Source organism: Streptopelia decaocto, assembly GCF_964273445.1.
Source record: "Streptopelia decaocto genome assembly, chromosome: 3".
Lineage (NCBI taxonomy): Eukaryota > Metazoa > Chordata > Aves > Columbiformes > Columbidae > Streptopelia > Streptopelia decaocto.
In genome coordinates, this window is record NC_138656.1 from 50,697,604 (window position 1) to 50,721,331 (window position 23,728).

General features: G+C 42.1%; 2 protein-coding genes across 2 annotated transcripts; one reads left to right on the forward strand and one right to left on the reverse strand.

Annotated features, from left to right (window-relative positions):
* The first annotated feature begins 190 nt into the window (after nt 1-190).
* On the forward strand, nt 191-8,793 carry TCP1 (t-complex 1). The gene is made up of 12 exons (XM_082048792.1): nt 191-376; nt 1,442-1,527; nt 2,274-2,402; nt 2,992-3,089; nt 3,443-3,553; nt 4,177-4,358; nt 4,973-5,099; nt 5,414-5,589; nt 6,319-6,442; nt 7,593-7,785; nt 8,089-8,252; nt 8,492-8,793. The coding sequence occupies exons 1-12, from the start codon at nt 304-306 to the stop codon at nt 8,703-8,705; spliced, it is 1,677 nt and encodes a 558-aa protein (XP_081904918.1). The 5' UTR covers nt 191-303; the 3' UTR covers nt 8,706-8,793.
* A 154-nt stretch (nt 8,794-8,947) lies between these two features.
* ACAT2 (acetyl-CoA acetyltransferase 2) lies at nt 8,948-17,378 on the reverse strand. The gene is made up of 9 exons (XM_082048793.1): nt 17,120-17,378; nt 16,868-17,002; nt 15,492-15,673; nt 14,551-14,668; nt 13,600-13,743; nt 12,809-12,931; nt 11,975-12,129; nt 9,627-9,737; nt 8,948-9,184 (listed from the first exon to the last, which is right to left on the reverse strand). The coding sequence occupies exons 1-9, from the start codon at nt 17,166-17,168 to the stop codon at nt 9,017-9,019; spliced, it is 1,185 nt and encodes a 394-aa protein (XP_081904919.1). The 5' UTR covers nt 17,169-17,378; the 3' UTR covers nt 8,948-9,016.
* Nucleotides 17,379-23,728: the final 6,350 nt, after the last annotated feature.

A 23,728-nucleotide genomic window follows, 5' to 3' on the forward strand; every position in this document is an offset into this window, starting at 1 on the left:
CGCATGCGCCGGAAACCGCAGAGCTTCTAGAACCTCCTGGAAGTCCTCCCGCCCCTCCCGCGGTGTAGCGCCTTTGTTCAACCGCACGCACCAATCGCGGCTTCAGCCTGCGCCGTGCCGCGCCCCGGGATTGGATAGGCAGGTTGTGGCCCCGCCCGTCGCGCACGCGAGGCTGGCCACTGTCCCTCCACCCTCTCCCGAAGGGGGAGAAGGGGTACCCAGCATTCCTTGCGGCGCCGTGGCCATTCCGCGGTTCGGCGCGCTGCCGGGTGGGTGAGTGTGGCGCCACGGCTGGGCGGGAAGATGGCGGCGATGGACGGGCCCCTGGCTGTCTTCGGCGATCGGACCAGTGGCGACACGATCCGCACGCAGAACGGTAACGGCCGCGCGCTGCCGGCACGGCACTGATGAGTGGCGGGGGGAGGGGCGGGAAGGAGGTAACATGGCGTGGCCGTTGCCGCCGCCATGTGCTTACCCGGGAGCGGCCTCTGCCTGCCGCCGGCCGCTCTCAGTCCCGGGCCCTTGGGAGGGTCGCTGCCGGCGGGAGGGCGGGCGGGAGGCACGGTTTGTGCTCCGCGGCCTCCACGGGGAGACGGGAGGCTCCTGCGGGCCCGTGCCGCTCCCGTGGGCTGTGTTTCTGTGGGAGCTCACACCGGGAGCGGGGGGGCTGCTGACCAGGGACCGGCTGGGTCCCAGCCCAAGCTCGTAGGGCATTAAGCGGCAAGGCCTGCAGACGGGCCTTGGTGAGGCCGGGGCGGCTACGGAAGCGTGTTGCTTCCCAGCAGGGGAAAATAACCTGCTTTGGAAAGTGGGGACCGTCCTCAAGATGAGCGTCTTTTAACTAGTTCTCGAAAATGTTGCACATTCTGCCGGCTTTCCTACTAAATTTTGGGGGAAAGCTGCAAATTTGTAGACTTGTTAATTTCTGAGTAGGTAAAACACAAAGGAAGAAGGTTAAGACGTGTTTCTGATGATCGTGAGAGGCATGCAGTTCTGGTGATGGTTTAGGCAGAACAGTTAAAGTTACCTCAGTCTATGGCTGAGATAGTTTATAATGGAGACTTCGGTGATGCAGCGGTTATTTATTTCAGAGACCTGCCATTATTCCTTCAAAACAAAATGGATTATATTGTTTGAAGTTCAAAGTAAAGGTCTGGCTTGTCACTACTCCCATTAAACTACCACTTTTTCAATTTTCAGATAAAGTGGCTATGCTTGTGGGATAGAGAATTTTTGCCACGGTCTGAAGGAAAAGGTTGTTTGTATCTTTTTCCTATATGAAGTTGGCAGAACATTCTTTAAACAAGCCATTACTAGCTTAGCCAAATTAGGTTACTTGAGCTGAAGTTTCTGAATTGCAGGTTCTTGGCACATTTTCTTGTAAACCTCGATTGTCTTGAAGTTGGAAAGATAAAATTTTTTTTCTGTTTTGTTTATTCAGTTACTGCTGCATCTGCTATTGCCAACATTGTGAAGAGTTCTCTTGGGCCAGTTGGTCTGGATAAGATGTTGGTGGATGATATTGGGGTAAGTAAACTTATTTTAATAAGTGTCAGGAGGACTTGTATTCTTTTGTATAAGCTTTTCCACTTGGTGTGTTTCAAAGGTCTAACATACACATACCTGTTCTTTTCCATGGTTCTGAGAGGGGGTAGGAGGAGAAATGTGGTAAAATTGAGCATCAGGTAATGTACGCTACATCATTTTAGTTTAATTCAGTACTGTAGTTTATGTGGCACAGTTCTCTGCTTTCTACATGTAAGTTCTTCTCACCTATAACAAGTGTTGGTCAAGTTCACAGGCATGAGTATCGCCATTAAAGTTAGGCCTTGTGATGGTGTTGACTTGTATATCCTGCTGAAATAACAAAAAGGGATTGAAATAATCCCATACCAATATAAAAGCAGTAGTTCATATTTTAAAGTATTTCAAGTAAATGAGAAAAGTTTGCCATTTTAGAGGTTGCTGTATAATATACAGTATTAGAGAGTAGTCATTTCACTACTACCAATTTGTTATGTGCAAAATGTTTGATGAGTTTCTGAAACATAAAAACTTTTCTGATAAACAGGAAGTGCAGATTATTCTCTGGTAACATTTCTGTTATAAGAGTGGGACTCCTGGTTAAAAAGAAGCTCTGAACACTTAGTATAGTTACTTTATGGGAATTCACGAAAAGTAATTGACTTTCACTGGCATAAACAGTATGAAACACAGCGGTAAGAACATAATAGAAATATACCTCATGTTAATGTTTGATTTCTGAAAATTAGGATGTGACCATTACCAACGATGGTGCAACCATTTTGAAACTTCTAGAAGTGGAACATCCTGCAGCAAAAGTTCTTTGTGAGCTGGCAGACTTGCAAGACAAAGAAGTTGGCGATGGGACAACTTCAGTGGTATGTAGAAAGTTTTACAGGCAGACACACCGAAAGTCAGTGTTCCATTATCATATTGCTGCTTTTGATTTATCTGTTACAAATCTTGATGCAATGTGGATCAGCTATACAGAATGAAAAACCTTGCGGTTGACTGAATATAAATGTTTTTTTAAAGTAGGTTACAGAATAAAGGAATTAGACTTGAGGGTTTTTTAGAGATGCTACTTTCCATATGCAGCTGGTGGTCTGGAATGGAATTTGCTTACTTCAGTTTCGATATTTGTTTTTTCATTTCTTGAGGTTTTGAAGATAGATTCTGAATTGAAGTTCTTAATTTTTAACAACCACGAGAAACTGAAGTGTTAGGACTAATAAGGATGTTGCATGTTGAAAACTTGCTTGAGACTTTTGATACCTTGGGGGATGGGGGGCCAAATGAGGTGGCTTTTACCTGATGTCAGAAACTATTTATAATTCCAGCGTGGAAGTACTTTTCCACTGAATAGCCATTGAAGAAATATTTGTGATTCTACTTTCCACTTAGTAGCAACAAGTAGTTATTTTGCTTGTGTGGAATATATATATTTATTGTTTGTATTTCAAATAGGTAATTATTGCTGCAGAACTTCTAAAAAATGCAGATGAGCTAGTGAAACAGAAAATTCATCCTACCTCCATTATTGGTGGATACCGACTTGCTTGCAAGTAAGAAACTAATACAGTTGAAGTTGCATTTTTTAAGGTACAATAACTGCATGCTTTTTGTTTCTTTCTGTATTAGTGACTGTGTTAATACAGACTTCTTGTGCAGAGTGTTTACGGCGTTTTGTTTTTGGCATGTATTCTGGGCTTTCTTCTTAATGATTGTCTTTTTTAATTTATTGTTTATTTATTTATTTAGAATTTCTATAGTCTCACATAAAAATGTCACTGTCTAGAAGATTAATTGATCTCATCCCTCTGTTCTTTGAGATAACGTTTGAACGGGCTCATATCCTGCAGGATTTTTTTCTTTGTGCATGTGGAATTCTTTACCAGTATTTTTCTCTCTTCTACAGGGAAGCAGTTCGCTACATCAATGAAAATCTTATTATTAACACAGATGAATTGGGCAGAGAGTGCCTAATTAATGCTGCTAAAACATCGATGTCCTCTAAAATTATAGGAATGTATCCTTTGCCTTTGTCAAGTTATTTAAGTGAGAGTGATTAGCTGGAGAACTGAGTAGCTAGTCTAGTTCCTTTTGCAGCAGTTCTTATGAATGGGATATAGTATTCAAGCTGTCATTTTTATAACACAGATGTGAAAATCTTTTCACAGATACTAGTACTTATTTAAACTTGGTTAGGCACAAAACAAGAGCTTTAACAGTGCAATGTTTCCTTAGTGAGACTAGATAAGGCATTGTGGGAATGGAAGAGTGCATTGCAGAAGTCAGGTACCAGGGGAGTGAAACTAGAGGAAAGAAGGTTGCTTCATAGTCATAGAAAAACCTACATTTTTAGCCTTTGTGCTACCAAAGGAATGGAGACTGCCCATAAGAAGAATATTTCTGTTAAGGAACAAAAGGTGTGTAAAATGCAGGCATCACACTAGCCTGTCAAACTTTCTTACCAGAATTAACTCAATCCTGTAAGGGAATGGTGCAAAAAGCTAGCATTTCCATACCTTTCTGGAGCTCTTTTTTTGGAAACAGTTTTTGACTGTTAGTTTGGGCACTGTCAGTGACTTCTTTTTTTCTTAAGCATAGTACTAGTTTTCTGCTCCAGTTTTAACCTTAACAGCATTGTAGTGATGGTGATTTCTTTGCTAACATGGTGGTGGATGCTGCACTGGCAGTTAAATACACAGACCAGAAGGGTCAGGCTCGGTATCCAATCAACTCGGTTAATGTTTTGAAGGCACATGGCCGCAGCCAAAAAGAGAGCATACTCGTGAATGGTTACGCTCTGAACTGCGTGGTGGGCTCACAGGGTAAGAACATACAGTGTTTCATAAAACTTTTGTGTGAACTCAGTCCTCTTAGTCTTTCTGCATAGATTTTCTTACTGACTGTTAGTTGCAGATCATGTAGGTTTCAGTTTGGAACAATTAAACAAGAATGTAAAAAATTTTACCACTTCACCATAGTTTCTAGGCTAGGGTCTGCCAGCTAGTAGTGATCCACAAAGTGTTGGTAAGTTACTGTAGTTACCATGACCCAGCATCTGCATGGTAAAACTGATCTTCTGGAACATAAGCAGCTCCCTTACCGTGTTGGTAGGAAACTATTACGTTTAGCAGAGCTGTGTTGATAAGCTAACTTAAAGAACGCAACACTGATGGGTCAGCTTTTCACAGTCCTTCACATTTTGAGGATGGGATTTGTAAAAAGGTAACAGAGGTTATAGTAGAGATTTTTTTAGAAAAAATCATATTTGAAAGTCCTTGCTAAGTATTTTTCTGTACTGGGGCAGAACTGGAGGCAGAGAAGCAAACTGAATACAAATCTGAAATGTGAAAATAGCATTAGTTTTAGTCTCTGCTGCTAACTTGATTTACTGTTAACTACATTTGACAGAATCCTTTTTCTTGTTCTCTCTTGTCAGGTATGACGAAAAGAATAGTCAATGCAAAGATTGCATGCCTTGACTTCAGCCTGCAGAAAGCGAAAATGAAGCTTGGTGTTCAGATTGTTATCTCAGACCCTGAGAAGCTGGACCAGATAAGGCAGAGGTGTGTGGAAGCTTTGAGTAACTGAGACAGGGGGGTTTCACAGGCTTGTTTTGGTCTCTTCAGTTGAGGTGGCTTGATGTATTTTTGGCTGAGCACAAGAGGTAGAAATGTTGTAAATGTTTACGTTTCTCAATGCAAATATTAATTGTAAAAGCCTTCACTTCTGGAGGCAGAACTAGTATTAGGACCAGTTTTGAGGAATCCAGGTATGCTTGTGCAGTGGAGCTCTGCATGAAGATTTTGAGACACGGGCTGTTAGAACGTGATTGAAGACTTTAAAATACATTTTTATAACTTTAGCTTTATCCTTACAGAGAATCAGATATTACCAAAGAAAGGATCCAGAAGATTTTGGCCACCGGTGCCAATGTTATTCTTACCACTGGAGGCATTGATGATATGTGTCTGAAATACTTTGTTGATGCTGGTGCTATGGCAGTACGAAGAGTTGTGAAAAAGGACCTTAAGCGAATTGCTAAGGCATCTGGAGGTATGTCTCTGTCTGTTTTGGTTTTTAAGTAAAAGATGTTGTTAGAGTATTAGTAACGATTTTCAAAACATTGCTTCTTACCCTGCAAGCCATGCAAGGAGAGGATAAGTAGAGCTGAGCCATTCTTGTTAGGTTTTAACTTGACTGTTGCTTTTAAGTGACCATTTTGTCACAATAGGAGAGTACTCTAAGAGTTGACTGCTGAGGATTTACAGAGGGGAACAGAAATTCTGCCTTGCACTGGGAAGACTGTCTTCTTGTAGAAGTAGGAGCCAGAATCTGCATTTATTTAGAAGTCTTTATCGAGCACACCTTGATAAGCCTCTGGGGGGTTCTGTTAAGTACTTCGTTTAGATAGTTCAAGTGAAACGAAGCATTCCTAAATCATTATACACATAGTGAAAATAGTTCTGGTCCTATACAGATTTTATCTGTTAGTTCTTAAATTTGCATGAAAACGTTGTCATGTGGTAAAGGACAGGAATTTGTACTAGCTGTGGAAAAGTAAGCCCTGTAAAAGCTGAGCAAAAAAAAAGAGTAGTATTGATTATAAACTGTGGAGTATTGAATTGTTACCTGAGAATTAAAGTGCTGTTGAATTTAAGAAAAATCTGCTTATATTGCTTTTATTTCTGTTTCCAATTTCTGTTTTTCTTTATGGCTGTTCTGGGAAGTTGGCAAAGAGTGTGCTGGAATGGAATGCTAATTGCACTTTTTTGTTTGTTTAAGCAACCATATGTTCAACCCTTGCAAACCTTGAAGGTGAGGAGAGTTTTGAAGCATTAATGCTGGGACAGGCAGAAGAGGTGATTCAAGAGAGAATCTGTGATGATGAGCTCATTTTAATCAAGAAGTAAGGATCATTTTTAAAATACTCTGTTTTCTGTACACTTTCTGCTAAGTTGGAGGTAAAATCCCATTTTTTTTATTTCCATGCTATCTCAGTGGTATGAGTAGTCATATGCATGGGAAGAGTATGCAAGTCCACCGAGAATTAGAAGTGGAAGTCTGGGGCTGGACACCTGTTTTATCAACCATAATGTATAAGACAATCAGATTGCTAGGTAGACTTTACTTAAGGTTTTGCTTATTAACAACTTTTTCTAAAATTTACAATAAAATTATATTAAATTGTTAGAGACATTGTAAGAGCATTCATATCATGTTCTTCTACCTGGCTTTTAGCAGTAATAGTCATACTGGCTTCCCTTACAGACAGGAAAGGGAAATGGGTACCATCTGAGTAATTTCATCTGAATAAGGAGGTGCAAGCTAAATCTTAGGATTTGTAGTGGAAGACAGGGTTTACTTGTGCTGGTTTCATTGAATGAGTCACTTGGTTGGCAGCATGAAATGGACCACATTGTCAAAATGGTATTTTTTTTAGATTTATTTTTTTTTAATGGGTAAGAGGAGCAATGTTTAACTGTCCACACGTGGTATTTTCCCTTGAAGTTTTTAGTATGTCACTCCTGTCTGGTACATGAAGACTCTAGTATCAGTTTGTTTGACAAGAACAAACCTTGGATATTGGCTTTTGCACTGCTTTAGTATCCCTTCTTGGTGTTCATCTTCTGTAGTCTTGTTTGTGTGTGAATTAAATATTCCGACCGTGGCACTTGTGTGGCTGTTATGTGACTGCTTGTACTGTAAATGCTGGCAGTCATGAGCTCACTTGATGCCTATACGAAACAGAACTTTCTTAGTATCTAATTACATTTTCCACTAATTTGATGGGAAAACATCTGTCACACTTCTGTCAGGTAGCTTTCTTTAAAAGACTTAACTGAAACTAGTTTCTTGCATATTAGAACTTGAATATTCACTTAATAGGTACAGCGTACATATACTGCAAGTGTGCATAACAATGTTAAGATTTTCTTTTAGATACTGAAAGAACCTGACTCAACTGAACTTGGCTGTAGAAGAAAAAATTTTGCAATAATAGTTTTAATTTGTATTCTGTTCAGCAAGACTGACTTCTGATTCCTTTTTTCCCCTAGTACAAAGGCTCGTACTTCAGCATCAATTATCTTACGAGGCGCTAATGACTTCATGTGTGATGAAATGGAACGATCTATACATGATGCACTCTGTGTTGTTAAAAGGGTCTTGGAATCCAAGTCTGTTGTCCCAGGTGGTGGTGCTGTAGAGGCAGCACTTTCAATATATCTTGAAAATTATGCAACCAGCATGGTGAGTTTCACATGAAGAACAGTGTGTATGTGTTAGACTTGGATAATGTGAATTTTAAAGCATTTATTTTAAAGTAGAAGTTGGTTCTGTGGCTCATGAAAACGTAATCATCTTAAAGAACGTAAGATGCTTCTTTAAAATGGAGAATATTACTCTTTCTCTGATAATTTGACTATATGGTTCTTTGGCCTAAAAATAGGTTTTGCATGTGAAAACCCCTCCCTACTATTGACAGTCTTGGTCATGGTTGTATTTTTTTCTTTCGTTGCAGCAATTGGTTTAAAAACTTTTTCCTCTCTCTAGGGATCACGTGAACAACTTGCAATAGCAGAATTTGCAAGATCTCTCTTAATAATTCCAAATACGTTGGCAGTAAATGCCGCTCAAGATGCAACAGATCTTGTTGCGAAGTTGAGAGCATTCCACAATGAGGCCCAAGTTAACCCAGATCGCAAAAATCTGAAATGGCAAGTATCTGTTTGTAGGAAGGCTGCTCAGAATTAAGTGGGTGGGTGACTTAGATGAAAAACATAATGCCAGTTTACTAAACTGTGATTTGCATGTAAAAGGATGTAGGTTATCACTGACTTTCTGTGTCCTACAGTCCTATATGTGTGGCACTGGGCCTTAGTAGTAGTTGAGCAGCATGCTCCCAACTGTATTTCTGCTTTTTCTACCTCTCCATCTGACTGTTTATTCTTTTCAGGATTGGTCTTGACTTGATCAATGGAAAACCACGCGATAACAAGCAAGCTGGTGTCTTTGAACCAACCATGGTCAAAACTAAGAGCCTGAAGTTTGCAACAGAAGCTGCAATTACTATTCTTCGAATTGATGATCTTATTAAACTGCACCCTGAAACTAAAGAAGAGAGAGGGTGCTACGAGGACGCAGTTCACTCTGGAGCACTTGAAGAATAACTTAGGTTTTATTTATGTTTGTTTAACTTACACCTCCCACTCTCATAACTAAAATGTTAATAAAACAAGTGATTGAATGCTGCTGCAATTTTCTTGTAGATTAATTTTTGAAAATGAGGTTGGTCCTTGTGTTGAGCAGTAAATAAGGAGAGTGCAGTAGCTGCTAATCTTGTCAGGGCGATGAATGAGTGGCAAGAGGTAATAAAGTAAGCTTATTTAATTTTAGGCAAACCAAAACAAGCTCCATTAATAGAAGTTTATTAGTAAACTGTTCCAAAGCTAGTTAGCACTAGTCATTCGTTCATTCACATTCATCTCTCAACACACATGGCTATTCCCATTCCTCCTCCTATACAGAGAGCAGCAACACCACGTTTTCCACCTGTTCGTTCCAGTGCGTGTAGAAGAGTAACAAGGATGCGGCAACCAGAGGCACCAAGAGGGTGACCAAGAGCAATAGCTCCACCTTGGATGTTAATCTAAAAAAAAAAAAAAGCCAATAAAGAAGAAGGTCAAGTTAAGGAATCATTGAACTAGCTAAGCTGAGGTTCAATGTGAACAACCTCACTGGATATAGTCCCTGATTGTGAATAAGACCAGAACTGCAGCCACCATTTCAAGGAGAAATTGAGCATGCATGCAACAGCTGTTAGTATTTCTTCTGAAAGGTGACAACTGAGGTTGCTCAAGCAGTTCTCTATATTTGTGTACAAATCCACTGCAATAAAGCTGCGGCCTGTTAATGTAGGACCCAATGTGCCTGCTAGCAGAGGAAGGCTGCAGCTGAGTAGTGTAAGGAAACACCTACTGTGGTTCCCATCCTTTCTGCTCATGGCAAGGTTATTGCAGGAAGACTGCTCTTGCCTCTTTGGGATACAATACAGTTGTACAGAATGAAAAACCCTGAAATATATTCATTACCTTTTCTGGATTTACTTTCAGTTCCTTTGCTATTGCAATAGATAGTGATGCAAAGGCTTCATTAATTTCAAACAGGTCAACTTGTTCCAGAGTCCAGCTGGCTTTGTCAATCTGAGAAAACAAACACAGGCTTTACTACCATACAGGTTTTTCTCAGCACTGGAGAAAGCTTTTCATAACACTTAAATTGGCTGATAGTAAGCCACTGGTAAAAAAATCAAAGGAAACTGATTTTTTTTTTTTTTTTTTTTTAATAGCCAGGGTGATGGCAGAATGCTTGAAGACAACACACAAAATTTCAGCATCAGCAGAAGTCAATACAATGTGCTATAACATGCTGGTTGCTCTTAAAAAATCTTGACTAATTTTATACATGTGGTGGTGGTGGTGATGCAATTGTAGGACTCAAACTGTATGTGATGCCAGTAACAGAACAAGCAATGTTTTCAAAAGTAGGTTTTAACAGATTAAAAGCAGTTTTTTCAGGACCTAAGTCTGACTGTTAGAGATTCTCTGCTTAATACAGGTTTTTACACAGGAAATAGTAAAATGATCATTAGTGGTGGGTTTCAAGTGTTGTTTCTCCAGCCTCTCCTTCCTTTAAGTTGAAAGTTGCCTCTTGAAGCTTTTCACAGAGGGGCTATTTTAGATGACCTGGCTAATATTTTCACTTGAGAAACTCATGGTGTGATTGCCTACTTGGGTACAGGCTTAGGCGTGTTTCACATATCTACATTTTTACTTGCGCTCACTCTGTTTCTAACAGCAATAATGTTTCACAACCAGCCAGCGAGGCTGGTGCATCTCCAAGAAAGACTATGTAGTCAGAGAGGAGGGCCTCTTTCTACCAGATATCATAGAGACAGTAGCAAGGAGGGTGTTGGCCTCTTCTCCCAAGTAGCAAGCAACAGGATGAGAGGAAATAGCCTCAAGTTGCACCAGGGAAGGTTTAGATTGGATACTGAGAAAAATTTCTTCACCAAAAGAGTTGTCAGGCATTGGAACAGCCTGCCCAGCAAGTGGTGGAGTCAGCATCCCTGGAAGGGTTTAAAAGATGCATAGATGTGGTGCTTAGGGACATGGTTTAGTGGTGGATTTGGCAGCATTAGGTTAATGGTCGGACTCTTACGATCTTAAAGGTCTTTTCTAACCTAAACAATTCTATGATTCTATGAAACCATTCAGCTTCTGGGAAAAGTCTTATCTTTTAAAGATCTACTATGTTGTTGCAACGCTAAAATGCATGGCTTAGTCATTATATCACTATAAAGTGCTACTAAAAATCCCGGAGAGAAACTGATAATATATGGAGACTGAAGTGTTTGACAATCTACATTACAAAGCTTACATTAAGAAGTCATATGCCCTTTTTCAGAGTACCTATAAGATTACAGGTACTGTTAAACACAGCTTGGCTGTTCTACAATAGCATTCTTCATTTAAAAGAACGGTTTGAGATCTAGTAAGAAAAAGCTTCAGCATTACAGTTCTGATTTTCCCGTTAAAAGCCACAGAGCTCGGGTGAGTTGAATTTAGGCTTCTACGTTGCTACGACATTGCAGAGATGAACAAAATAAGGCCTTTGCACAGTATAAATAAACCTAAGAAAGAATACTAAAGCAAAACTATCCTTATCAGCTGTACAAGAACTTTTTATGCTCAGTTTCATAGCTCAATTTTAGCACATCCTCAGCTGGGGTTGCCCAGGGCTGAGTCTGTACTAACAAGCAGCATGGTACCATAGGAGCTGCTCACTCAGGGCACTTCAGATGAGAATCTCATCCTGTGGACCGAACACAGCACATCAGTGGGGGCAATAATGGTCCGAGCACGTTAGATGTGGTTCTGGAGTGCACCTCGTTTAGTTTCACCTGAAAGGGATCCAGCTGGCACGTTCCTCTCTTTTTGCAGGGCAAACTAAAACATTAAGGGAACCATCACACTGGGTAATGCAGATGCACCCAGTGGCCCTTCTCTCAGTGCTGTACTATTGCAAATACAATCAGACAGCGATGTGAAAATTAACCTGGCCAGACACAGCAGCAGAACCATATAATATCAGGACCAAATCATCCCCAAATTAGGTTAGTATATGCATCCAAACCCAACTAGTTTATGTTCTGAACTCCATTCATATGCCTATGCGTTTAATTGTTTCCCCAATGAATAGGCACTAGCCTGGTAGCACTAGAAACGTTCATCTTATATATTCTCCACTACTTTAAGTGTTGTTTTAACTTAAGTTTATTTTTTCTAGTAAGTTTTTCTTAGAATATAGAAAAAACATGGCCAGAAAATGAAAAACAATTACAAGGGTTTTTAAATAAGATACATAGATAACTACTTACAGCTTTCCTTATTGCTGAGATGGGCGCTACTCCCATTACAGATGGATCTACACCTGTCTGAGCCCAAGATACAATCCGAGCCAAAGGCATAAGACCTCTCCTAGCAGCTTCCGATTTCTTCATTAGAATTACAGCTGCAGCTCCATCATTTATACCTGTGTAATGACAAACAACTTGTATGTATCTGTTGGGTTTTATGGCTTTTACTGTACCACCTTTTCCAGCTTGTAAAGTTCAATCTAGACAAAACAAAACAATCACAGATCTTTTCTTGGATTAGCTCAGTATTTTTTTTCTGATCAGCCAAGTCTGACCTCTGGCACCAACACTTAAAATGGGTAACATCTATACTGCTGTAAATGTGACACATTTCTGATTTCTATTCAGAAAGAAGCAGGCGGAAGAGTTGAGGCACAGTTTGAAAAAGGAGCACATCAGCGTTATTGGGCAGGCTTTGGGAGACACAGTGCAAGGACCAAGGAAGAAGTTTCAAGACTGCCTACAGCAGGAAAGTTAGTCCCACAGGAGTAGAAATTTCAAACTCGAATTGCTAAGTGTTCCTTTGTCCAGACCCACGGTATTAGAAACCACTGTTACTGTCCAAAACTTGTATAGCTTCATAGAAAGCAAACAAACAAAAGGCAATTCATCTGTAAAGAAATCCTCCACCACAGTTATATTTGAGTTCTACCTATGTTGTCAAACACGTTGCCATTTCCTGCAAAATATATTCAGCAATAACCACCCGGCAGCCTAACTCCTCGCAGAGACTCTGCCTTGAGCCACAAGCAGCTACTGTTCTTCTACATTTTGTTTTTAGCCAGACAGACCAACCTGAGGCATTAGCTGCTGTTACTGTCCCAGTTCCATCTGTCAGGAAACAGGGCTTTAACTTTGCCACTGTTTCCAAGTTGCTCCCATGTCGAGGGTGTTCATCTGTTTTAACTTCTATAGGACCTGAAAAACAAAGCGTTATATTCACAGGTGGGTCTATTTGCATGCACTTGACTCAAACAGAAATCTGGCACAAACAACAGGCTGACTGGGGATAGACACCACATTCCTTCTAACCAACAAGCCACTCTGTTGGAGACAGCTTCCAACTCTGTGCAAATTATTAAACCCCCCTCCAGATGCTTCTCGGAGGACAACAGCTGGGTTTTCTGACACAAACACTAACAACTAAAATACTGTCTACTTGTATAAAAGCAGATCTTGTTCTTCAAGTGTCATTAAATATTATTATCTAAACTGGTAAGAGGAAAGCTCATCATTAGTTTGTAACTGGCCTACTGCCAGAACTTCTCCTACAAGGTCTATTCCATGCAAATGATTTATTGATTTCTGTTTGGAAAATTCAGTTGTTGCATCCACCTCACAAGGAGCTGGATGAATTTCCCTGCTCTAGAGACAGACCTTTGAATCAAACACCATAATATATCCCCAACAGACCTAAAGAGAACATACCTAATATATGTAACCTGACATAGTTAACTAACAAGTAACAGCTACATGCTTACAGAACAGCTTACTGAAAAGGCTGCATAACTGGGAAATCATCCATCAATCATAGCAGAGAACAGATTTTTCATCAAAATCGGCTCTCATTATCCATTCACACCTACCTTTTTTAGAAGGTACAAGAACAGGAACAATTTCTTTTGTAAAATAGCCTGCTTTCTGGGCTGCCTCTGCCCTGTTTTGGGACTGTACTGCAAGTTGGTCTTGTTCCCCTCTGCTGACTTGCCACTGATTGGCCACATTTTCAGCTGAAATAGGAAAAACGTAAATTGCCATCAGGAAATGCTAAAATTCCAAGTTGTAAAATTGTAAGCACATAGTCATTAACATTTGCTGTAGCAAGCATCTAAACTTGTCAGTTTTCATTCTGATTTCCTCATTCTGTTTGCTCATGATTCTCTATTTTCTCCTGAGCATGAAAATTCCTATGCAGTATCTCCTCCCAGATGGCATATCAAGTTAAATACAAATGCAACCAAGCTTTTCGAGTTTACTGCTTCTCTGGATTATTATGCTTACATCTCTCTACAGCTATAACACTTCAGACAGAGGAGGGAACAGTTCTGAAGTTACTCTGTTTTGTAAGCAGGGACTGAAAAAGCAGTTGGCTGACTATCCCATCCAGGGTGCAATAACCTGGAGGTGCAGAACCACGTGTATCCACAGTACACTTTACGTAATTCTGCCCCCCGCGTAAATCTGTGCTGCTGAATGCTCCAGTAACATACAGGGATTATTTTGTTTATTTTTCCTGACGTTTAACTAAATTGCTCAAATGCAAAAGACATGCAGTGGGATAAGACGCCAAGAGGCACAAGCCAGGAAGTCTTTTACGGAGGGAATAATTTATTAGCTCAGACAGAAAAAAAAAAAAAAAAGGTACTTTTACAAACAAAGAAGAAAATGCCTTCAATGCATTTCAATATTATGGATTTCTTTCTTTTTCATGACTACAACTTAAGAACAGCATGAAACACTTTATTTTGAAATTTCATGTCTGTGAATTCTTCCCCTTTTGAGTTAGCCATTTCATTTTCTGGACTGTCACCGCTTACCTGTTATACCCATATGATACTGATAAAAAGCATCCGTAAGGCCATCAAGGATTATAGTGTCTTGCAAAGAAGCCTCTCCCATTTTTACCCCAGCTCGCATGTGAATGACATGAGGAGCCTGCAAGAATGTATTTTGAAAAGAGTGAGAAGTTTCATATCTCTGGGGCACAATACAGCCAGACAGCTGAAGAGACAGACCCCTGCCTTGTGGCTGCAGGTAGATACCCCAAATCCCGGCAGTCCCCTCGGCAGTCTGCTCCACCTCTACCCCCTGGTATCTCCCAGCTGGCCTGTGCACTTCCCAAGCAGCAGATCACCAAGCAGGAAGCGTTTTCTCTCCATAGATCAAATCAATTGTCTCTGGGGCCATATGGCCACAGGTCCCCCGTCCTACCAGGCTGCTCTAGGTGGTTCCCAATCGCACTTCACTGCCCGCAAACGTCAGCAACACTCCTAGCATAGGAAGCTAGCGAGCCCCAGCATAAGACACCTCCCCCTTCTTAGGCATCAGATCACCATCCCATCACCATTCCTCAATACAGGCTTGGATTGAGTGCCTTGGAATGAAAGTACTTTGCTTCCTTTCCAAGCTCAAAGTGCTTGGTGAACAACAACATTTCCAGTTATTCCTTCTTTGGGCTTCTTGCAACACAAAAAAAACTGTCTATTGCCAGCTGTCACAAGCAAATCATTCAACATGACAGAGCTAGATGGAAATTAAAATGGAATTTTAAATGTAGTTTGTGTTTGCATGGCACCTTTTCAGTAGAACTACCAAAGTCAATTGTTGCATGCGCAAATTCATTCTCAAGTGCAGAAACTGAAGCTGGTCTTTCAACCTGTCTCCAGAGCGTTAGCCTAGAAACACAGGGTTTCCACATAACTTAATGCTGTTTGCTCCCAGTAAGCCAGCACGATGTGAGTGCAATCATTTGCTTTACCTTGCTCATACTTTCCATGCCTCCTGCGACCACGATGCTGGAGTCTCCTGTCAGGATGGACTGAGCAGCCAGGCACACGGCCTTCAAGCCCGACCCGCAGATCATCTGGCAGCTCCAAGCAGGCACAGAGTAAGGGATCCCCGCAGCAACGCTCGCCTGCCGGACGGGGTTCTGGCCAGCACCTGCAGGAACAGGATCTATTTTTCTTTTGTCTGTTTTTAAGAAACAAATGTTGGCCTTGTCACTTTTCACAACAGGTACCCTGATTTCACCAAAAGTTTTGGTCTCGATCCCATGTTCAGCTGGTAGATAGAGAAGTTCCCAGCTGTAAACAGCTCAGTGACCGCTCTCATTTATGATGATCAATAAAATATCTGCAAGATCAGGGACTTGCTACTGGTAGTTCTATATCTGCCACTCTGCTTTTGATGGCAGATCAGACAAAACACCAACTTCAAATTAGCATTAGCTTGTTGCACGTGTGTAAGATGAAAACTCCTTTCAATTGCTACTCGCTGAAGGGTTTATTTTTGCCATCTCCTGCACATCACGAACGGACAACTTTCCATAAAAGTTCCTATGGAAAGTAAAAGCACAATTATGCAAGGACAGTCCTGAAAGCTTCTATTCTTTGTTGTAATCCTGATGGAAATAATAAGAGCACTATTTTCAAAGAAAACATTCTTTATCTGCATCTCCCCAGGCCAAAGTGATGCCAGCTCCTTGTGCACAAAGAACTGGATAAGGGGAGCACATCATTCAGTGAGCTAAAAATATACAAGAATCTGAATCAGCTTTAAGTAAGGAAAAAAAAATTACTTCCTTTATGTCTTCATCTTTAAAACACAAACCTGCCCTGTGACTCTGCCGATTAAACTTTACCCTGGTAAAAGGAGAGGACCGTTCAAAACAAACAATTCCCTAACAGGCACATTTTCATGAAATCAGAATATTTGCCTCCAAGCAAGCACATCACAGATCATGCAGATAAATGCAAATACAGGCCTCACTGTTAAAATCTCAGAGTTACCTATTTATGAGGTTAAATTTACGAGAGATGACCAAGGCAGGGAGAGAAGGGATGCTGCAACAAAGAAAAGAAACTGACTTTCACAAGTACACTGTTGGCTAGTTTCAAGATAGAAACCAACCAACCAACAAAATAAACAACCAAAAAACTGTTAAACAAGGTCTCCCCCCAGCACATCCTTTCCAGAACCCCGGCAATGAGTACGGAGCAGCGCCCAGGATGCCGCTCCAGCCTTTGTTAAGGAACCACGTTCCCAACAGCAAGGAATAACGCTCTGAAACGTGAAACCTGGGCTGTTCCAATGGGGCCGCTGGGGGATGTGGCCGTGGGGAGGCAGCGCCCGTACCTGCGGTGAGGACCTGCCCCAGGATCACCTCCGACACCTCCTCGGGGCGCAGCCCGGCCCGCCGCAGCACCTCCCGGATGGCGGCCGCCCCCAGCTCGTGTGCCGGCAGCGCCGACAGGCCGCCGTTGAAGGAGCCTGGGCAGAGACAGAGGGAGAGAGCTCAGCACCGGCCCGGGGGACACCTGGCAAGGGCGGAGGAGCACCCGCCGCCCGGCCCGGCCCCGGGGGGGAACCCGCCGCCCCGCCCCTCACCGACGGCGGTCCTGGCGGCAGAGACGAAGACGACGGGGTCCGCGCTCATGGCGGCGGCAGCGGCAGGCGGGGAGCGGCGGTGGGAGCAGCGGCGGTGGGAGCAGCGGCGGTGGGAGCAGCGGCGGCCACGTCCGGAGCGAGAGCGGAGCCGGCGGCGGGGCAGCCCCTCGCGTGTTGCCGGTCCCGCCCCTCGCCTGCCGCCGCGCGGGGCGGGCCGCTGCCGGCACCGGGGCCGGGCGACGGAGCTGATTCGCGGCCGGGCCCACCCGTCCCCCGGGTGTCGGTGGCGTGAGGGCGGCCCCTCAGCTCCCTCCCGGGGCGGTGAGAACAGCGGCAACGCCTCCGCCTGCCCGCCCGGGGCTGCTGCGCGGCTCCCAGCGCCTGCCCGCTGCTGCACCCGGGGGCTGCGCGTCCGCCTCGGGACAGCTCCTGCCGATACTCGGGTTTGCTTTTCCGTAAAACGAAAGATGCAGATGAAATGCCCTACCATTATATTGTTGCTTATAGGCAGTTTGTTTATTACATGGTAGAATTTTATAAGGTCTATGTGAACAGAACAAACAAAAACCAAACCACAATAAACAAACCACAACAGTCATTTAAAGCAGGGTGCTGCTCCCGAGCTGCCCTCGGGGAGGTGGGTGCTGCGAGGGGAAAGCCGGGGTGGCCGAGAGGGACTCGGTGCTGGGAGCGGGGGAGGAGGTGGCAGCAGGGATGTCCCAAACCCTTAGCAGGGCGGGTAGACAAATGTTTCTCTGTGGGGAAATGCGGCTAGGAAGCCTAGAAATGCGGGCTGGGATGCAAAAATATGAAGACATTTGAAGGAACAAGGGACAGAATAAAGGGAGGAACCAATAGCCTAAGTCAAAGAAAGTAACAGTAATTAAAAAAAAAAAAAACGTGCTGAAAACACTAATCTGTCTCACAGCCCAGATCCTCCGTCCTCATTCCTTCCTCTGCTAAGTCCTGTGCTGACTTGTTTGCAGAACTGATACTCAGCCTAATGGACATGCCTGCCAAAGCACCACACTGAAGCTGCAGCTGAAGACCAAGAAGATGTTAGAAAATGCGCTGTTGCTCCTACCTTAGCTATAGTATCAGCAGAGTTGGGAGTTTGGTTTTTTTTTAATCCATGTAAGTAAAATTCAGCAGGATTTCAGGAAGGGGGAAAGAAAGATACAAAGTCCTAGAAAAGCACATAGTATGTGATGACAAATGTGTGTGACGGGATGCACTAATACACCTGTGATCTCATTCTGCATGTTGGCTAATCTGAACTTTGTGGTATTAAATCTGCACACATAAAATGTATCTGAACCCTCTGTGTGGCAACACTGAGTAATAGGAGCAATGCAATATCTGAGTTTGATTCCTCTGGCTCCTATCAGTCACTGTTCTTGCTTTACAATGTAAAAAGCTACAGCATCCCTAGATAGGAAAAAAACAAAATAAACCCACTTCAGCTATGGAAAGCAAGACTGCTACCTTGGATTTCAGCAATAACTCTGTAAAACCATGCTGGTCAGAGTAACTCCAACACTCAAAATAGATTTCTCCTTTTAGATATTTCAGTCTGGCTGAAGGATAAGGCAAAAGGAAGGAACCATGTGTAATAAGGTTTCTTCAGTCACTTTGGGTTTCCAGCTTTTGTCAAGAGAAGAATCCCCTCAGATATCTTCAGGAAAGGAAATCTCTGGAAAATTACATGGGCAGCCAAATGCTTAGGTGGACCGATCCACCAGTCTCCTAAGGATGTGTTAAAGGCAACGGGCATGTGCTACAGCTTTTCTTTAATGATGCTGTACACTCAGGGCAGCTGATAACACTAAAAAAGACACCAGATTAAATCTGGATGGGAAAAACATGTTTGGTGTCTTTTCATAAGACTCATCAGTAAGTACTTAGTAGATCTGCCACACAAGCAATACAGGCTATTTTAGAAAACCATTGTACAGTTCCTGAACAACTCTATACAACTGAATGTAGTCTCTGCACCTTTCCAAAATTCAGTAGAGAATAAGTAAGATGGATGTACCAGGGCAGCACCAAGTAACCTAGTTTATGAAATGTACCATATACCAATACGTCATTCTTGACGTAATATTTGACTAATTACAACATAAGGTCGTCAATGCAAACACAAAATCAACAATGTAAGATGAGCTCAGATTAACACTAAATGTTATCAGGCATGCAAAGTCCAAAAACGACAATACACCTGAAGTAAGGCTTACAGACAGGATTCCCTTGTATTTAAAACTTTACAAATATCACTATAAATACTTAACAGAACATGAACTGAGGCTTCAGCCCCTTCCCTTCTGCACTTCACCTTTAATCCACCAGCAGATGGAAAGAGTTTGAATCTTTATCAGGCTTGCGGTACCCTATTTAACTCTGCTTGGATGGTCTCCAGAATTGAGATCCAAATGCATAAAGGGACATGTAGAGAAACAAAATAATGTAGCAATTGCACAAAGGCAAATAATTATGAAACATGTATGGTACAGATGAAAGCTAAGTTATTTAAATGTAGAAAAAAAAAAGAAACAATTGAACATGATTAGGCAGCTGTGTTTTTAAATTCAGTGTAGTTAATGAGCAGCATAATATTCAATAGTAAACTACTGCCCAATGCTGGTACATTTTACCACTTCTTAGAAATCTAAGCTCTGTGAAATTAAGTAAATCAGTAAAAATGAGGTCATCAATTCAGAACAGAGAGCTTACTTGCTATCAGTAAAAGAGTAAAGCTATGTTGCGCAAAGTTTGTTTATTACCTTTCTCTGAACACAATGAAATGGACTTGTGCCGTATGTGAAATACTCAAAAGTGCAAAGATTAGCATTTTCTTTTGGTAATGGTGGCTCAGTTTTACTAGAAATAGGCTAATAGAGCATTTCATTGTTCACTAAATTACTCTTCTGCTAAAAAAATGTTTTTTAAATTTAACCTTTACAGAGATCAGTGTTGTTACCAAAATGTGAAAGCCTTGCTTTTTACCAAAAATCTGACACTTGGTCAGTGAATATTTACAAAAAAATACTACTTCTGTTGGGGATGTGAGTTTGATAAAAACTAAGCTACGCCTTTTACAAGAAAAAAAAATGCAAAGAACAATTACTTTAAATTTGTAAATCTTGATAAGAGATCATTCTATTATTAAAAACAAACAAAAAAGATAATTTAAAAACTTTCCTGTAACAGGAAATTCTCTAGTCTTTAAAATCTTATACCTAAAGAATGGTGCTAGGATCTGCTTTGTTGCAGAAAAAAATGCATGTGGGATTCCTCATGGAAGGAGATGTGGCTCCTCTCCTTCTCTGCTGATGTTCTCTTGCATCATCCCCTATCATAAAACCAGAAGAAAGTTTGTGCTCCTCTCATCACTTGTGAAAATATGACATTATTCACGTCCTCATCAGTGTTCAGTTCATCTGCAGCTGTGTGGGAACACAGCAATTAAATAAGCAAATGCGTATGTGTTGCCATGATCAAGATGCAAGTTTGAAGCAGAACTGATCCATCTCCATATGTTATGGAACTAGCCCTTTGCTGTAGGATATGATACTTAAGTTCAATGTCAAATAATTGGCCAATATTTGGGGCTTCTGTTACTATAGCAATGAGAGTTTTCTGCTTTTCCTTATTTCATTTTTTCATTCTTTGCTGGCAGCATGGAACACACTTGACTACTTTTGCAGCAGAGTACATGAAAACCAGCATCTTCAAAGATACATAATTACTTGCCCCGTAATTATGTAAGACACTTCACAATCCTTGACACTTTTGGGGTCATAGTTCTCATTTAAACCATTTAAGAGGCATTCACCCTTTAGATACAGCTTTTCTGTCCTTCATCTGTGTTTGCAATTACTATTATTCCTCATAGGGAACAGGAATTGTTTTTTGGTTGATCTAAGAAAAAAAAAAACAGCTTGACAAAGGGACAGCAAAGGCATCCTTTTTTTCTCCTTAAAAAAATTAAATCAGCTGCCAAAACAAGTCAGCTCAACAAGAAGCATAATTTCATTAAAACCAGAGCCCTCTTCACTTGGGAAGGAGCTGAGGAAATACTTCCCTTTCTGCACATACAGTGGCATCGTGTAAGGATATGCAGGGCACTCAAGCTTGCTAAGCACCTTTATTACCTTAAGGCTCTTTCTCAGGTGTAGAAAGACAACTCATTCTTTTTCCACGTTTTCTTACAGTGGCCTGACACTCAGTTGTCTCTGGGTAGGTTCGGCACCTAAGGTATGCCTCAAACAACAAACTGTTTTCCCAGTGAGGATGAGATTTATATTTTCTAAAATTCCTCAACCTCAAACCACAACCCGATTGACTCAGTCCTTGGAAATCAAGTTGCTGATAGGCAAAAAATGTCCTTGGCTGTGTAACAAGCAATCTGTGCTTTCCTTGAATCTATTTTTTTTTTTCCAGAGAAAGCTCATAATCTTATCAGTGTTTAGTAAAAAATGCTGTCTTCCTCTCAGACAGAAAAAACTTTGCATTATTAAAACAATCATGGCCTTTCTATGGCTTAAAAAATGGATACAGTAAATACCTGGCTTTATATCCTTAGCAACAATATGCCTACTAGTACTTCAAATGCAAGCTTGCTGTATTTATCAAGCATCCACAAACTGAATTCAACTCAAGGCACCATTTGGCTGTATTTTTATCTTGACTGATTATCATTCAGGAGAGGTGCTGGAATTCACTCACCGCTTTGTTCAGCCCCCAACAGTAACAAAATTCCTGCCCACCCTGTTGCACACACCGATCCACAGGTGTGCGGTAGCATCGCAAGTGTTGCCATCTTGGAGCCATGAGTAGCAAGTCCAGTTGGTTCTGTGGAGCTGTATATCATCATACTGATGATTTTACCTGCTCTCATGAAGTCTTGTGGATACATATAACCATAAAAAAAATACTGGTAATTAAAAGAGGAGTCCTTGTAAGAGCTTTCTGAAGAAGATTGATTACCTCTTGCTTTAACAACGGAAGAAAAGCATGTAATAATTCCGGTAAGACTCTTAAAAAGTCTTATCAGGGGATATAAAGAAAGGATTAAGCCTTCAGCCTAGTATTCAGAAAACTTCTCTCAGAGAGGGAGAGTTCCTAGAACTCAAATTTAGGCTTTTTGCTGCCTAGATCTTTACCCAGTAGTGACCTGAAGGACCTCTCAGGATTACAGCACAGCAAACCACACCTGTTCTCTTTCCCCACACCTGCAGGCTGCAGCAGCCCTTCCCAGTGCCTCCCGGGAGCCCACTCTCTGCTTCAGAGGCGGGTGTACCACGGTCTTCCGTCCCCCCAACACACGTCCTGCCCAGTCAACGACGACTCCTGCAAGAACTGATGAGCCTTCCTTTAGTTCCTAATATTTTAAGGTACTTTTCAGCGCTAAGAAACGTACATAACAGTGCTCCAAACATTTTTTTAAATTCTGAACAACGCTTTATCTCCCTTTTTTCCCCTGTTTCCTAGCTTTCCTCACCTGCAGGCTGTTATTTTGAGCCTTTTTTGGCGCAAATAGCGCAGCTCCAAGCCCGCGTTCCCTCCGCCGCGCCTGGGAGTGCAGACCCGCGCGCGGGGCGGCGCAGCGCCCCCCAGCGGCCGCCCCCCGGCGTGCCGCCACGCGGGGGCAGGGGGGCAGCGGCCGGGGGAAGGCGTGACAGGCAGCCAGCAGAAAAATGAGCTAAAAAAGGGGGACAAACAGCACCCCTCTAAGTTTAGGGGCATCTTGGCGCTCGCGTGGTTCTCACTGGCTTCTGTCCCAAACCAGGGCGGGAAGGAAACCCAGAACTGGGCAGGCCTGAAGAGCACAAACCTTCCAGTTAATGGATGATTAGGTGAATGAATGACACATCGTCATTCAAGGAACCTAAAGCAAAAAATGAGAACCGTTTCCATCAATACCCCTGTGCAGGCCCTGGGAGTGCAAGAGGTGCCAGGCCAAGGGCAGGCAGGGGAGTGGGGGGACACCCCAATGCCAAATGTCCCTCCTGTCCGGACATTCGCCTGCTTTCTTCCATCTACTTCTGCATCAAAGCCAAACACAGATGAGAGAGAGTCTGCGACAACTTTACCATACAATTCACAAGGCCTCTTCAACAGAGATAAAACCACAATATACATAGTTAATGAAAGGGCAGTGGTTATTTTCACCTTAAACGTTTTCTTATGTTAGTTACGGCAAGCTATCCTGCCTATACATTCATAATCTGGCTCCTATTTCATCTTATTGTTATAGCTGAAAAAATATATTACTCTTATTTTTTCACTGGTGCTTGGACAGATTGTTACATGTCCTTTCAACCTGAGGGCAAACAGTGCTGCTGAAGATTTTGCAAGCACCTATTGTTCAAAAAGCAAATTTACTCCCGTTATCGCGCTGTAAACACAAACCAATGCAGGTGTCAACTCATTTATTCCAGTAGCATCAAAAAATTCCAGGTTAGTTCTCACTGCGTTAGCTGATGTGCACACAGAATTAAAGACTACTTCAGGTAAATGACCTCTTCCTAAAAGCACAAAAGGACCAGTTAACAATTTGTTGCTTTTATTTTCTCAAGCAAAGATTGTTAAGTGTAGCCTGATAGCACA